The sequence below is a fragment of the Lytechinus variegatus genome, chromosome 8 (genome assembly GCF_018143015.1).
Source record: "Lytechinus variegatus isolate NC3 chromosome 8, Lvar_3.0, whole genome shotgun sequence".
Taxonomy (NCBI): domain Eukaryota; kingdom Metazoa; phylum Echinodermata; class Echinoidea; order Temnopleuroida; family Toxopneustidae; genus Lytechinus; species Lytechinus variegatus.
Window position 1 is genome coordinate 19,257,511 of NC_054747.1, and position 16,440 is coordinate 19,273,950.

General features: G+C 35.2%; 1 protein-coding gene across 1 annotated transcript in view; it reads left to right on the plus strand.

The window, feature by feature from the left end:
* LOC121419539 overlaps positions 1–16,440 on the plus strand; it is a 63,594-nt gene that overhangs the window by 13,656 nt on the left and 33,498 nt on the right. Inside the window, exons 6-9 of the mRNA XM_041613994.1 lie at positions 9,601–9,892; positions 10,086–10,324; positions 10,687–10,953; positions 11,648–11,758. Of these exons, the coding sequence (XP_041469928.1) occupies positions 9,601–9,892; positions 10,086–10,324; positions 10,687–10,953; positions 11,648–11,758 (909 nt within the window). The remainder of the gene's footprint in view (positions 1–9,600; positions 9,893–10,085; positions 10,325–10,686; positions 10,954–11,647; positions 11,759–16,440) is intronic.

A 16,440-nucleotide genomic window follows, 5' to 3' on the forward strand; every position in this document is an offset into this window, starting at 1 on the left:
GGATGCATACTTAGCCCAATACTTTTTTCGCTCTACATCAATGACTTAGTCGGTATATTTGATGACGAGTGTAAGCCTGTGAGTTTGGATCAAAACAAAATATCTTGTTTGTTATATGCAGATGATCTTGTAATACTTTCCGAGACCGCACCTGGGCTCCAAACATGTTTAAATAAATCAAATGATTACTGTAGTAGATGGGATCTTAAGATTAACATGAAAAAAACACACAAAAAATGATATTTAATAAAGCCGGACGGGTAAGAATAAAAAAAATCTTTCCATATAGATACTGCCCCCGTCAAAATAACAGGTGAATACAAAATATTTAGGACTCATATTTAAACCGTCGGGTTCCTTCACGGCAGCTATCAAACAGTTAATAATCCAGTCAATCTAGCCAGAATAGGGGGGGGGGGGGGGTGACCAGCCACTAATTGCAACACTTGATTTTCCACTGCAGTGCTTTCCAGAAAGGTCCCCTTAACAACATACTAAAAGTCCCCAAAAATCCAAGCAGTGGAAATTCATGAAATTTGCATATTATGCAAATTAGCAATAAAAAGCTAGAAAAATAAGGAAAATCGTCCAAAGATTACAAATGAAGTGTCCAAAACAATTTAATTTGAGCGAAAAGTAATGATAAATAACTGTATTCCATGTTTATATCCAAAAGCGCCAAAAAATCTACCTAATTTGCATATTATGCAAATAAGCATCCTTATATGGAAAAAATGTCAAGATATTGTAATTGTTCTCATATAGACTGCTTGAAAACATTTCATTCATGTAGACATTTATATGCTACTATCACTAAGCATGAGAATTCATCACAATGCCTGAAAATTAATTTGCATATTATGCAAATTAGCCATTAAAAAGAAAATAAGGAAAATAATCCAAAGATTATAAATTAAATGTCAAAAAGCAAGAAATTTGAACCAAATTTTAATGATCAATAAATAAGTACAATGTTTTTATTTTAAAAAGCTAGCAAATCTGCCTCATTTGCATATTATGCAAATAAGTATCCATATATGGAAAATGTCAAGAAATTTTGATTTTCTCACATTGACTGTTGTTCAAATCATTATGCTGCTATCACTAAGCATGCATATTTATCCTAATATAATTTGTATTTAATAGAAAATACTGGAAATGTGCTCTTCACGTCCTAAAGCCATGTTGTTAGTCTAACATGTCTAACAAGATGATGTGATTGGCAAGAACAAAGCACAGTATTTGAAATTGTTGAGTAGTTTGTTAGAGCTGACATCCCTTTCTTATATGGATGGGAACGACGGAAGGGATGCAAAGAAAAGCAAATTCATGGCAGGTGAGATCTGATGAGAAGTCTCATTAAAGGGGAATCCAACCCAAATAAAACCTTGTTTTTATAAGAAAAAGAAAAATCAGACAAGTTGATAGGTGAAAGTTTGAACAACATTGGACAAATAACAAGAAAGTTATGAATTTTTTAAAGTTGTAAATATTGGTAATCACTATACCCATGGAGACTTCAAATTGGCCGCTTATGTGATGTCATAGTGATGTAAGGCAAGGACTACTCTTCCATGTACTCCAATACATATTATGGCTAAAATGTCATTTTTCCCAAAAGTTTTATTTCAAATTATATTTTTCTTTCATGAGGACATTAAACAATATACTACCTGGGTTATATTTAGATTACTGCCCCAGGGGAATGGGTACTTAGGAGAAAACCACAAATCCCTGATAATAAAGTACATGGCCTATGGGAAAGTTGTCCTTGCCCCTTGTCATAATTTACTTACCCAGTTGCCAATTTGAAATCTACATGATATTAGTGATCTCAATTTTAAAGCAGCTATATTTTTCTTATTGCTTGTCCGATTTCTTTCAAACTTTCACCATTCTGTTTAATTCATTTTTCTCCTTCCCAACACAACATTCTATGACCAAGGCTGGATTCCCCTTTAAGAAGTGTAACCGAGATTCCATCTGACCTCGTAGCTTCATGCAGATTGTTTTCTTTAACAATTTCTTGAGTAGTTTGGTTACACCCGCTTGACTAAAAAATATGTTTTCTGATCATGACTTGCATAGCAGCGTCATCATCATCATGATCAGTGGTAAATACTAAGACTAGAAAATCTGTTGTCTTCCAATGTAGTCATAGCGCATGATATTAAGGGCTTCCAACATGCTAGTTGTTACAGCCTGGATCATTGCCAATCCGGTCAACAAATTGTGTATTATAGGCTTGTCTACAAACCATTCTATGGTCCTCTTTAATGCATTGTAGCAATTCTGAGTTTCACCTTACTGATGCTTTAGGAGCTCAACATGCGCAAGCCTTCCTATAAAACTTTTCTTCCGACACAACTTATGTCCAGTGTCTTATTGAGGCAACTTGTGTCGGAAGAAGACAAGGGTAATGGTTTGGTTCTTGCCAAAGTCCTCTTGATTGACATTCAATCTCCTATGCTCCTATGCTCGACTTGTCGGATTTCAGTACAGAGAGTTGTATGATTGTCCAAAGTACATCTGCATGACACTATGAAAGTCAGCATTCCTCCAGACGAACATCCGTAGTCGTACCATAATTTCTGAAAGGTTTATTCCTCTGTATACCGTACCCTCACAGTATACCAATGAGTAACACAAAGTGGCAAACAAATCCTGGAATGGGTACACACTGTTTAATCAATGTTGGATGGTATTTGATGGTGATGTTAAAGGTGTTCCGTTATGTTGTGTCCTCTTGTTGGAAAGGCAATAATCTGGCTTAGTCTTTCATCTGTTAACGTCTACTTGGTTGTTCATTGTCTCACTGAGGAATTTCCATTTGCCATGAATATCAGGAAATTGATACTATTTGCATACGATTTGCTTATATACTATAGCTACAATATTTGGAGATAGTTGCCATCCTTAGGAGATTCATCAAAGAGGAAAGAACAGAATATGGATGCTTCATCCTGAAGCAGCAACTGGATTCAGCAAGAACGTCTAATCATGATTCCCGTATCTGAAAAAGATGTCTATATACACTTTAAGCCTTTATCATGACTTTATGAAAGGCTTTCATGTCGCTCGTATGGGCAAATGCTCATTGGTACTCTTATAAACCATGCCCAGAGATCTCGTGATCCAAGGAAGTACTCATATTCACCACCAAGACAAGTAGTGTGCTACAAGGACTTTTATTTGTACTGGGAGTGACATCTTGTACTGATCACTTGACAATCAAGGAGCATGCTAGCGTGGACTATACTAGCAAGAAACGCAAAGACTCTACCAAGTCAAGGGGAGAGCAAGACTTGGATAGAAATATGAAGCATTCAAACAGTGGGACCCATGTAGAACTGACTCATCATTGTACACTATGAGTGGGGTATCTGCTTCGGTGGTAACTGCTCATGAAAAAAGGTCAATATCAACCAGGCAAGGTCATCAAGGTTACACATAATCTACGTGGAATTTTATAGGAAAATATCACAAGTTTTCTTGATTATTTATAACATGCCGGATGCTTATTTGCATAATATGTACATTCCACTTCAGATATTAAGCTGATAATTAATGTACTAGGCATTCTTAGTAATCATATATTGATCTATGTAGATTCACAGAGGGGAGACCTTTGAAGGACCTTTCAAAGACTTGTCATCTCTGTGGAATGGCTCAGAAAGACCCCTCAAAGAACTCTGAAAGACACCTGTCCTATAGAGATCTTTCAATGGTCTTACAGGGATGTTTATGCATCAAGTGATCCTTCAGAATTCTTTCCATAGACTTTGCCTGGTCTTTCGATGATCTTTCAATGATCTCTCATGAGTCTTACAGTAATCTCTGAAAAAATCTCGAGAGACTGCCGAAAGATCATAGAAAGACTAATAAGAACTTTGAAGGTTCATTGAAAGACCACTGAAAGACCATCACAAAACAATTTTCCTGTTAGACCGCTGAAAGACTGCTTTGAACCTTTTCAAAAAGTTTTGGGACTCACGAGGACCACAAAGACCATTGAAAGATCTATCAGGAATCGTGAAAGATATCGGAGATCTTTAAAAGTTTGTTGAAAGACCCTTGAAAGATCAACCAAGTTTTATGGTGTTACAGCAGTCTTTCAGTCTTGCTCTCTGCGGAATGAGGGTTTAACTGTTTGTGTGAGAAAATAAAAATTTCTGGGTTGATTTTTTCATACAAGGATGCTCATAATTATATATGCAAATGATGTAGATTTATTTACATTTTTTTATTTGAAGAATTATCAAATTTGTGAGCTTCCGTTCAATTAATATTGTTTCCACACTTGATTTCCAAATTTTTGATTATTTTCCTCATTTGCAAATTTTTATGGATAATTTGCATTAAATGCAAATTTTGTGATTTTCCTATGCATGTCTATTTAATGACTTTTAATATGGTGTTAACTTCCTATAAGTCATTGCCATATTCAGATTTCGATAGATAATCTACGTGCATTTTTTGAGGAATGTATCCCCAGTATGTTTTCTTGAATATTTATTACATGTTAGATACTTATTTGCATAATATGCAAATGACACTACAGACACTAAGCTTAATATAAATGTATTCAACGTCCTTAGTGATAGCAGCATATTAATTTCAACATTATTGAAATTTTCAAGCAGTCAATGAGAGAAAAATCACAATATCTTGACAATTTTTCCATATAAGGATGCTTATTTGCATATTATGCAAATGAGGTAGAATTTTGCACTTTTGATTAAAAACATTGATTAAAGTTATTTATTATGAATTTTCGCTCAAATCAAATTGTTTTGGACACTTAATTTGTAATTTTTGGACTATTTTCCTTATTTTTCTAACTTTTTATGGCTAATTTGCATAATATGCAAATTTCATAAATTTCCACTGCTTGGATTTTTGGGGACTTTTAGTATGTTGTTCAGGGGACCTTCCTGGAAAGCATTGCAGTGGAATATCCAGTGTTGCAATTAGTGGTGGGTCAAACCATATATTGACTGGACTAACACTATTTTTGATCAAGGGAAACGACGGTGACATCTTTTCATGATATTGACATCAATCTGCAAAATGACGAACAACCCATTTCTTCAACTGGCCAACGAATTTCGAAACCAATTGTCAGTCTTATATATATATATATATATATATAAAAGAAATAAGGACAAGAGAGAATAACCCCCTTATATATATATATATATATATATATATATATATGGTGTTTCTCATTCCTGTATTTTATGAATGATATTTTTCTGACGTAAAGTAAAAATACCTGAACGAATTTTATGACCTTAGATGACTACCTTGTGTAACGTGAAGTAATCATTAAAATATTTTTTGTTTATTGCAGTTCAAATCACCATTATCATCACTTTCGCCGTCCTCGCAATTATCTTAAGTAAGTCAAAATAACTTCGACCCAAAAAGAATATTGTCAAAACGAGGCACTAAGTAATTTATTGAGCTTCCATTATCTAAGAAGTAAAACATCTTGATAAAGGCCGACAAGGCATTTTAACCTTTGATTACGAACTGTGTTGTTGCCAGATTTATGGGAAAACGGAAAGTTATCATTTTTAGATACATCATTCTTTGTTTTACTTTAAGTTGAACAGCAAAATGAATATGAAGAAAATGACTAAATTAAAGCGATATTGTTTCGTAAAAATGATGAAATTTTGCATTATAGCAGTTTCCAATCATATAAAAAATGAAATTAATATTTTTATGAACTTGTTTAGATCACAGGAAATACTGTCTTAAGTATTCAGGCATGTATTTTTTTCATCCTAAAGTAATCATCGCTATCTTCGTTTGGAGAAAAAGAAAGAGGATTTATCAAGCGTTGGAAGGAGATAAGAAATTAATTGAAGGTAATATAATCCATTCTGATATACAGAAGTCTTGTTTGTCTCTTCATGTAGATTTATTACGGTGGTCTATTTTCTCTTAGTGGGTAAATTCATTAACTTTATGGAATGGAAAATATTGAATGATACATCTTGTTGCCCAGTACCCATCATATGCCTTATTTTGATTTCTACAGCAAATAATCTGCTCTTGTTCTAGCAGACAACGCTTTACGTAATATATATATTTGATGAACATCTTATTCAGCATGCTTTTACATTATAAATTTAATATGAAAATAAGATGAAAATGATGGCAGCATTAATTCTTGTAAGTTGTAAGGGAGATTATTTTGTAATTTTTTTCGAAACAAAAAATGTTTTTTCTAAGAAAGGAATAAGATAAAATAACTTAACGATTTCTTTTCAGGCCCTGTTTCGTATTTGGAGCTTTGGGAGCTTGTCGAAAAATGTGAATTATTCGTCACGGAGGAGATTGTAAACAGGTTGGTGGTTAAACCTGACACAGACTCGGGATTCCATGTCGAACGTTCCAAAGCTGATTTATACTATGAACTCTGTAAATGGAAGGAGACAACAACAGGAGATCACAGTATTCTCTCCAGTGCCATAGAAGAAGTGGGACCGAAAGCCGACATAATTATGCAAGGTAGATATATTCATTATATTGTTGTAACCAATTTGATATATACACAACAAAAAAGTAAGTCCCCCCTAAACAAACATCAATAATTTCCGAACCAATGGGAGTTTTTGATATATTTTTACATGAGCGTGTAGGTAATTTTATAAGCTACCCTCTGAGTAAATGTTGTGGACGTATCTTACGTCATGCTTCAGTGAGCACCATCAGAAGGCAAAAATGTCACTTTTCAAAAGTCACAAGCAAAATATCATGACTTTGATTCCATTTTATTAGAACTAATTCCACATTCTCATCATGAAAAATAGTCAGAAGGCTTGTAAAAGGTACTTTCTAAAAGACAATACAACTTTTTAAACTAAATTTCACGGTTGAATAAACTCAAGTCCAAATTGGCTATAATTGGATTTTTACACATTTCTATCAATAAAAATGCTAGAATATGATGACAGTTATTTTGGGGAAGATTATCTTCAACAATATTCATCGTTTCACGGTTCAATGAACATTTATTGGAAACAAAAAATGCGATTTTAAAATATCGTAGGCAAGTATTGCTTTATTTTGGTAACTGAAAATGATCTTTTCTCAACTTTTTTGTTATGTTCATGACCAATTAACTTGCTTCAATGATTCAAAGGTGTCAAATTAAACATTTACGCTTGAATGAACATGTGGAATGTGATTAGCTCTTTTTTACGTTATTGGAAAAAATGCAGTTTGTAACTATGGATATCTGTCACAAAACTCCTTGTACAGTTCATTTGATTTGATTTTTATGAAAATCCCGATGCTTAATGCATCAGTGAGCACACAATATTCGAAAATTATGCAAATGAGAAGAAAGTTCAAGGCCTTGGCCCCACTCTGTACCGTATCAAATGGTTATTTTGGTGTGCGCACCTTTTGGATAGTGTTACTCAGAAGCCATGTGCGAAGTTTCATGAAATAACTGTTAGCAGAAGTAACAAAAACCGTCCATGAAACAAACCCTCATTTCATATTTGTTAGAATTTTGACTTCCTCTCTCATAGACTTGTGTACATTATGGGTGCGTATGTTTAAGCATATGTAACCCCTTATTCTTTATGTTGGAACTTTTTTTTAAGGCTGTCTTTAGCAATGTCGTTAGGCAGTAATGTTTATCAACCTATGGGCAGAATTCTGTGCAAAAATGAAATCGATTTGTTTAGTTATGGATGAGTGAGCACGCATCAAAGTGGGAAAATTGGTATTTTCAATGTCACAGACTCATTTTAAAGGGTAATAAAGTGAGTATTGGGGGCAAATTTGGTTTCAAATGTGTCTTTAATTGCTATTGTTTTTATCATCCATCATTTCTATCACCAAACACTTTCCGAACTTTAGCCATTTTCATGGTTGAGCGAGCACATTCGAAAACTTAGGAATGAATACACTATACTGCATAAATGTATTCTTTTCCTAACAATTTCTAAGGATCAGTTGAATGTATGGACAGATCAGTGGTGGATCCAGAATTTTAAATGGGGGAGGGGCCTATAATCGGGGGAGCCATCAACATTTTCAAATTTTAACATGATCTAACAAGTTGTAGAAGATACTACCACAACCCCCCCCATATGATACGTCACAACACAGGGGCCACAGAGCAGTTTTCAAAGTTGGGGGGGGGGGCTGACCATGCCAAAAATCATAATTGTATTACATTTTTTGCACTTGCTTTTGGAAAAAAGTGGGGGGCTGAAGCCCCACAGCCCCCCCGCGGCCCCTGCAATACATCGTGCTCACTCAACCATGAACATACAATATCAAAATTTGGTCTGAAGTGGTTAAATGATGGATAGTAAAACAGCATAACACCATAAAATTCACCTAAAAACAATTTTTGCCCAATATTTTTATTTGCACAATCTGAAAAACGACACTTGTGACTTTCAAAAATGGTCATTTTTAATTCAATCTTTACTCATGCATGACTCAACCGATCAATCTCATTTTTCCCCAGGAGTTGCATAATGAGTGTAAAAAACCACCCATGAAATATCATATCTCAAAATAATTTGGTTAAAAAGTTACAGCAATTTGATTTAGGGGGGACTTACTTTTTTTGTTGTGTATATATGAATGCGCTCTGCAGAATTTCATTTGTTTGTAAATATGTCAAGTGTTATTTTCCTAAGCTATAGGTCTGTTCTTTTTAATTGATTAAAGGGTTAAAAAAGTTTAAAAAATATTTGGCTATGGGGGAGGGGAGGTATTTAGGCACAACGGTTAAAGGTTTGGTTTATTTAACCCGCTTGGCGCTCACATTATAGATGACTATGGTGAGATGTGTATATCCCTACAAAATAGTCCTTAAAGGACCACCCCAACAAAAAGTTGATTTGAAAAAAGGAGAAAAATTCTATTATTCAAACAAAAACAGCGATAGAGAGTGAGAAAAACATCATCGTCTGCCTCATTTTCATGTCACTTAGTTGTGAATATCACTGTTTTGTGAAAAATAAGCGAAACTTCATCTTCTTATTTCATCAAATTTTGATGAAATCGTCAGCGTTATGCTAGTTCTATTTGTCTCCATTTATCTAAATCAACATATTTCTGGGTTGGCCTGTTTGGGGTCAATGTATACAATTATAGCTCGCGCTCGCATTGTTTAGTAAGACATCACGATTACAAAAGTATGCTTATAATATCCCTTTTAGGTCTGAATATCAAATATGTTCAGATCACGTCAATTGATCAGTGATATACATATCATATCAATGGCAGTCCTTAAAATGTCTCTAGTATTAGGTCAGTATACATGGCTATTGAGCGCGCTTCACGCGCCTAATAAGTGACTAAAATTTTTGGTGGTGCCCCCATGGTACGCCACTTATAGTGTATATATATATATATATAAAGCCAGCAGAAAGGTGACTTCTTTATAAAGTCGAAGACATGCACTGCTTTTTAAGATGGTGTTGTGGCGCCGGAACTTTCCGGTCAGATATATATAGCTAAGTAAGGCAGAACCATCGTACGTTAAGCAATGGCTCGGCCTCTCAAACTTCTTGATCATAATTTTCTGGTGCTACAAATGTTGCGCTTTCATTTCAGATGTCCTTGATCGTACGTCAAAGGAAATCTCTCTTGATGATCTCGAACACATTTGCTGGCACGTCCGCGGTTGCAGGGAGACAGTCAAGCCCATACTGCGAGCATTGTACCCTCGCCATGAAGGAGTCCCAAACTGCAAAGAGAATTCCTGCGATCCTGGTAAACCAAGAAACGCCGAAATCAAGAATGACCTGCAGTTAATGAAGGCATGGAAGGAACATTCTATGACAACGAAACCTGGATACCAGGAACCTAAGGAGGATCACAAAGAAGGGGAAAGAGTACAGATGAGGTAAGAACTATAATTGCATGGTTAAAGTTTGTACGTGTGTCATATATTATCTCTCCCACGATAGTGTTCAAAACAAAATTTCCACAAAAATATACACTTGTATACATATAAATTGCGAAATCATGCAGCCATTATGACTTTTGATTAGAGGTGTCTTTACTATTTATTTAATAATTGCGATTATACTTACCAGACAACCAACATCCAGATGGATTTGCTGCTGCCATAAACAACCTAAATATCGGCATGGTGATGACAAGAATGAGCAACAGCCAATGTTTTCTGCACAATCTGAGGAGGTAGAGCTGGGAGTAGAAAGATCGTCACCAAACCAAATGATTCAACTTTGCCTAGCGTTAGAAAGAGCAGGAAAGGGCGCACATGGACCTGATAAGGAAGTCTATATTCAACTGGCCAAAACTTTCTTTCAAAGTATGTTTAATTTTACACCAGCCGGTGTTGTAAGGGGGGGGGTGTTGTTAAATGGGTATCGGCATTGGCGCTTTAAAATGGATTCATTGCTGGATTCTTAAAAGAATTGCAAAACCAAAATTACATTGCCAGTGATTTTGGATGCATTTGCATTAATTGGAAACTATAATCTTCATACATTCAAGCATTTAGAAATCCCTTGAAGGGTAGTATTCAAATCTGTCTTTATCACCGAAGTGAAAAGATAGGAATGTATTGGGGCAAATAATCAAATTAATAATTATGTACTCTCATTTCATTTTCAGTTCTTCTAACGTCAAATTGTACGCGATTCATGTGTCACTTTTACATTCAATATGCAGTCAAAGATGAGTACAAGAGGGAATTGGACAATGAGGTCATCAAGGAGTTTGCTCTGAGTATCACCAAACAACACTACCAGAATCTTGCAAAAGCCACGAAAATTTCAGAGGACTCCATTGCCGAAAAGAATGCTGAAGACCTCAAAGCTGTGTACAAAACAGACGTTATGCTTCAGGAATGGGTACAGGAGCAAAAAGGAAGTAATTACGAAGTCAGGTGTAGACTGAGGCAAGCAGCAGAACAATGCAATCGTCAAGACATTGCAGGTACAGTTGACCCGCCACCTACAAACCAACAAATGGTAGTTTTCGCATTTTCTAAGGCATCGATTCCTTTGAAAATGCAATTAAAATCACAATAGAGAGCTGAGAGGCTTTCGTCAAAAGTTGGTGGACGGGACTGACGATATCCGAAGATGAGGTTGCCACGCATTCAAGCTTAGCTTATAGTGGCAACCCCTGCAACCTTCTAAAAATTCTATCAATAGAAAATGCAATGAAATCACAGTTGACGGATGTTCGATAGAAATTGAGCGTATGAAACACGTACAGTGTATGCAAAGTACACACAACAGATACATAACGTTTTCCAACGGATGGCAAGATTCTTTTCCGTTTTACATCCTCTCCGCACCCGTTAGTGCAGTGGGGCTAAGCCTTTATACTTTTATTAATACTTTTCCCCCTTGATTTGTGTGAAATTATTTCTTTTTGGAACTTTCCCTATAGCACATAACGACCTGGGTGAATAACACTAGATGAATTGTTATTTCTTTCTCAGGAACAATCACGACACACACACACACACACACACACCCTCACCCACATCCTCACACACACACCCAAAAGGATCATTAAGAAACGTTGAAATAAGTAATAGGTTCTTCGGGTTTGAAAGATGATAATAGTGCTTCCATCGAATTAGATAAAGTATTTGAATAAGTTTTTTATGTTTCCACAGATATTTTCATAACCAAAGAACAGAGTAAATTCATGGCACCTGTTACATCACAGCAAACCTCCGTGACAATTACAAATGAACAACGCCAGGGTGACAGTAAAACAAAACGTGGTAAGTAGGTTTTATTCCAATTCGTCTAATGCCAATTCATCCAATTGTCAAATCGTTTACTGTCATTTGGTATATCTCCAGTTTGTCTACTCACCGCATGGTCTGCTTTCATTTAGTCTAATGCCATTCCGTCTAATAACCAGTTGGTCCGATAGCCATTCAGTCCATATACCATTTGGTCTTATTCAACTTAATTGAGCAAAATGAATGAAAAAACCCCCCGGGTATTAGACGAACTGGATATTAGACGAAATTGTATTAGACATACTGGTGATTAGACGAAGTAATGATAGGACCAAATGGTTATTAGACCAAATGGTTATTGGACCAAATGGTTGTTTGACCAAATGGTTGATGGACGGAGTGGCACTAGACTAATGAAGGTAGACCATGTGATGAGTGTAAGAGTTGGCAGTGGACGAATTGGCAATTTACCGTTAGTAGTACATACACTTATTTTCAAATCCCCTTTGGGGAGCGAACTGACAGACACTTTGTTTGGTCTCTCGTTGACTGTGTGTTATACATAACTAGTCTTAAATATATACATTTTAAGATGAACATAAATAATACACAGAATGAAGTGGCATGATGATTTTATTTGTACTGAGATACCAAAATGTGTTTGGAAGAAAGCACTTGCTTTGATACTTGCTAACATAATTAGTGTGTTATGAATGACTTGAGTGGTGAAATAAGTACATTATCATTTAGGTAGGCCTGCATTAGAAGACTGCACAGCTCAGAATGCTGCATTATTGGTGGCCAGATGAGAGTAGTTGAGGCCTTGAGGTGGCGCTATAAGTTAAGGATGCCATTCGTTGCTGCTTTAAAATTTCGCACATCCCATCCCGCCCTCGATCTTTTGATTTGATTTGATTTTATTGTTTACTTCTGCAATTACATCATTCGTATAGAATACATTTTCCATAACATAACAAACATAGTATATTGATAATTTTTTGGCATGAATCATAACTAAATGTACTAAAATTATCATTACAAACAAAATTGATCTCATACCAAATTAGTTAACATTTACAATTTGCAGGAGAAGGATTGTCATCATAAGCAGATTGCTTGAAAAAATGACAACCCCAGGTTAAAACTCATTGATTAATATACTACATTAATACAGCAGAATCGATACACAGTACATTTTATGAAAAACAGCAGTAATCTAATTTGAGCATTGAAGATGGAGATGATAAGGATGAAGATGACGGTGAAATGGTGAAGATGAAGGTGATGGAGAGGATGATGATGGTGATGATGCTTTAATGACACAACGACACAGAAATTTTACTTCAAATATTCTGATATCAACATGGATTTAACGTTTGCTTTAAATGAGTAAAGGGACGTGGATCTTTTTATAGATTCTGGTAGAGAGTTCCACAAATCAGGACCATGGTGTCTTATGGATCTCTGCGCAATAAGCAATTTGGGGTTGATTAAATGGAAATTAGAAGAGTTCCGCGTAGGGTATGAATGGATAGATGTGTTCATAGTATAAAAATTGTGAAATGAAGGTGGGAGCATGTTATTTACGTATTTGAACATAAGCAGTAAGCTTTGAAATGAATTTATGTCAAAAATAGTTAGAGTCTTTAGTTTATGGAATAATGGATTTGTGTGTGATAAATATTGCGAATTAGTACAAATTCGAATTGCTTTTTTCTGTAATAAATATATTGTATTAATTTTAGTTTTTGCACACGTTGCCCAAACTATATTGTAGTACGATATATACGGCAATATCAATGAATTGTAGAGTAAAACGAGTGTAGTATGAGGAATTATGTTTTTTTTTAATTATATTTTTATTGGAAAATCATCGAGGATCACAATATATACAAACAATTTTTACATGATTAGAAAACAAAATCAAGGCAGAATAATAGCAAAATGGTGCATTGATCAAAAGCGAAGTTCCGAGACAGAAAAGGATGGCCAGTGTACAGACCTTAGTTTACAAACCTCCAGAAAGTTACTATTTCACTGACATCGAAGACCTACAAAAAACAGGTAAACAACGCGCAGCTATGGCTGGAATAAACAAAGTCGAACGGCAGGGCGATTCATGTAAAAATACAAATTGCCTTCCACCGCCAACACCCAGGCACCCCCCCAACTGTCTCTCTCTCTCTCTCTCTCTCTTTCGCACTTTCTCCTTTCAACCCCCCCCCCCGAGGCATTACAATTTTTCATCACTTCCAAGTACACCGCACCAACAACATACAGTAAACCAAAAAATCGCTCCACCACTCGACCCTGTTCAGTCCAGCCCATTCAATATGCGAACTCTACAAATACATGTGTACATTCTAAAAATTGTTCACCGACCGAAAACAATGGTGGGAATTGTAGGTCAGGAGGTCACGCGCATACGCTCGGAGTTCGCCCTTGAGGTAAACAAGAGTTTACATAATAGCAGTACATACAAGTATCACATTGTAAATGAACATATACATGCAGCACTATCAGTATCATGGGAATAGGCAAACATTAGATGTGGCATTTTATACAAAAACTGAAATAAAAAGACACTTTTAAGCAGAATACGTATTAATTTTAGGTTTACACAGGGGATTGCAAGGGAAAATTAAATCTCAAAGCGCCATTTCTTAAAGTGAGCAGTTAGTTTGTTTTTCTTCTTTGCCAAGTAAAATTCAACTTCTTTCTGTTTTTTAACAAGGGACCTGAAAGCTGATGAATTGGGAAGATGGTTCTTGAATTTGCAAATGAAAATGTGGTATTTCAATAACAAAAATAAATATGAAATGAATTTGTCATTACAGATTCCAAATAGTTTTTCAAAGTTGGTTACAATAATGACAGATTTGTTTTTCTGAGAAATTATAGCAAGAAGGTTCTGCCAAACTGGGGTAACCAATTCACATTCACAAAAAAGGTGGACCATTGTTTCCTCCTTTTTATTACATAGGGAGCAATTAGGTGAATCTTTTCGTTTAATCTTATAAAGAAAATCGTTTAATGCAATTGCTTTGTGGAAAATCTTGAAGTAAAATGACCTTAATTTGGTATCAATAGTGCACAAGAAATTAGTATTGTGGACCTTTCCCCAGTCAATACCAACTGGTACAGGTAAATTTTCATTCCAAAAAGCATATCTTTTGTTTGGAGTGTGAGAACCAAGCAATAATTTGTAAGTATTTCTGGGGACTTTTTTAGTGTTTACTAGCTTATGGACAATTGTTTCATGGACACCAACCATATCAGGATCAAAATTCTTCATCCACTCTTCTGGTATATTTTTAATTAAAAAATTAAATTTCCTCCTGTCTGTAGCAGGGATATCAAAATCTAATATAAGTTCTTCAAATAATTTATGGCCAGGTAGAGGTGGATCAAATAAATCAGATACTGTCAAAACGTTTTTACTATACCAACATGGATAGAATAAATGAGATTTAGATTTAGACCGAATTGATCTATTATACCACAGAATTTGACAAGCGCCTAATTCAGAAAACTTTTTGTCATAAAATTCAATAGTAGCTTCTTCTCTAAAAATGTACCAACTTCTTAAAGATTCAGCTAGTTGAATATTACCCAAGGAATTTAATACACTCTCAGGAGCATGAGTTTCCCACAGAAATTGAACATTTTGGTTAAACTTTTCCAAACACGACACTTCAATATGTTTCCATGGAGCATCAAAATCATCATCTAGTAATAATTTCACCCAAACAAGTTTTTGAGCAGTTGCAAAGGAAAGGGGGTCAACCATCTTGAGACCTCCTTGAATATAATCATTACCCATTATCTTTCTCTGTATTCTATCTTTACCTCCATTCCAAATAAACTTAAAAAACAATTTATTCAATGTTTTAAAAAAGGAACAGGGTAATTTAATAGAGAGAACCGAAAATAGATATATTAATTGTGGTAACACGAGGGTTTTGATAACACAAACTCTGCCAATTAATGAAAGGTTTCTCATTCTCCAGCAGTCTAAAGTTTGCTCCAATTTTTTCAATTTCTCCTTGTAGTTCAGATCATAAATTAAGGAAACATTCAGACAAAAAGTAATTCCAAGACACTTAAATTGAGAGTTCTTCCACGAAATACCACGATCTGCATAAGGGAAAACTTGATTTCCCTTTTTTGAACCTATCCAAACAGCTTCAGTTTTGCTAAAATTTATTTTACACCCTGAAAATTTACCAAATTTACGTAAGGTTTCAAAAAGTTGAGAAAACGAACTGTCTGTGCCATCCAAAAAACAAACAGAGTCATCAGCAAACAGGGAGATCTTGACTTCTTGATTTTTTACCAGGATACCCTTAATCAAATTATTTTGTCGAACGGAAAGGGACATGATCTCTATAACAAGTAAAAATAAATATGGAGAGATAGGACACCCCTGAAAAATTCCTCTTTCCATAGGGATGCGTTCTGTAAGGAAGCCATTATTCAAAACATATGACTGGCGACCTTGTTTTCAGAATACAGCGCGTCCCAAAAAAAATGTCCCTCTGATATGCGGCTAAATAACTTCCAAAAATAAAAATTATTCTCAATGAAATGTATAAATATAGGAAGCCCATCTCTTGTTCTAACTTCTATAAAAATTTCATTCGTCTCGCTTCAGTGGTTTTGAATACACAGCCTATTATGTAACAGTGGTGCTTTTCAGCCCATTCCAAGTTTGTATG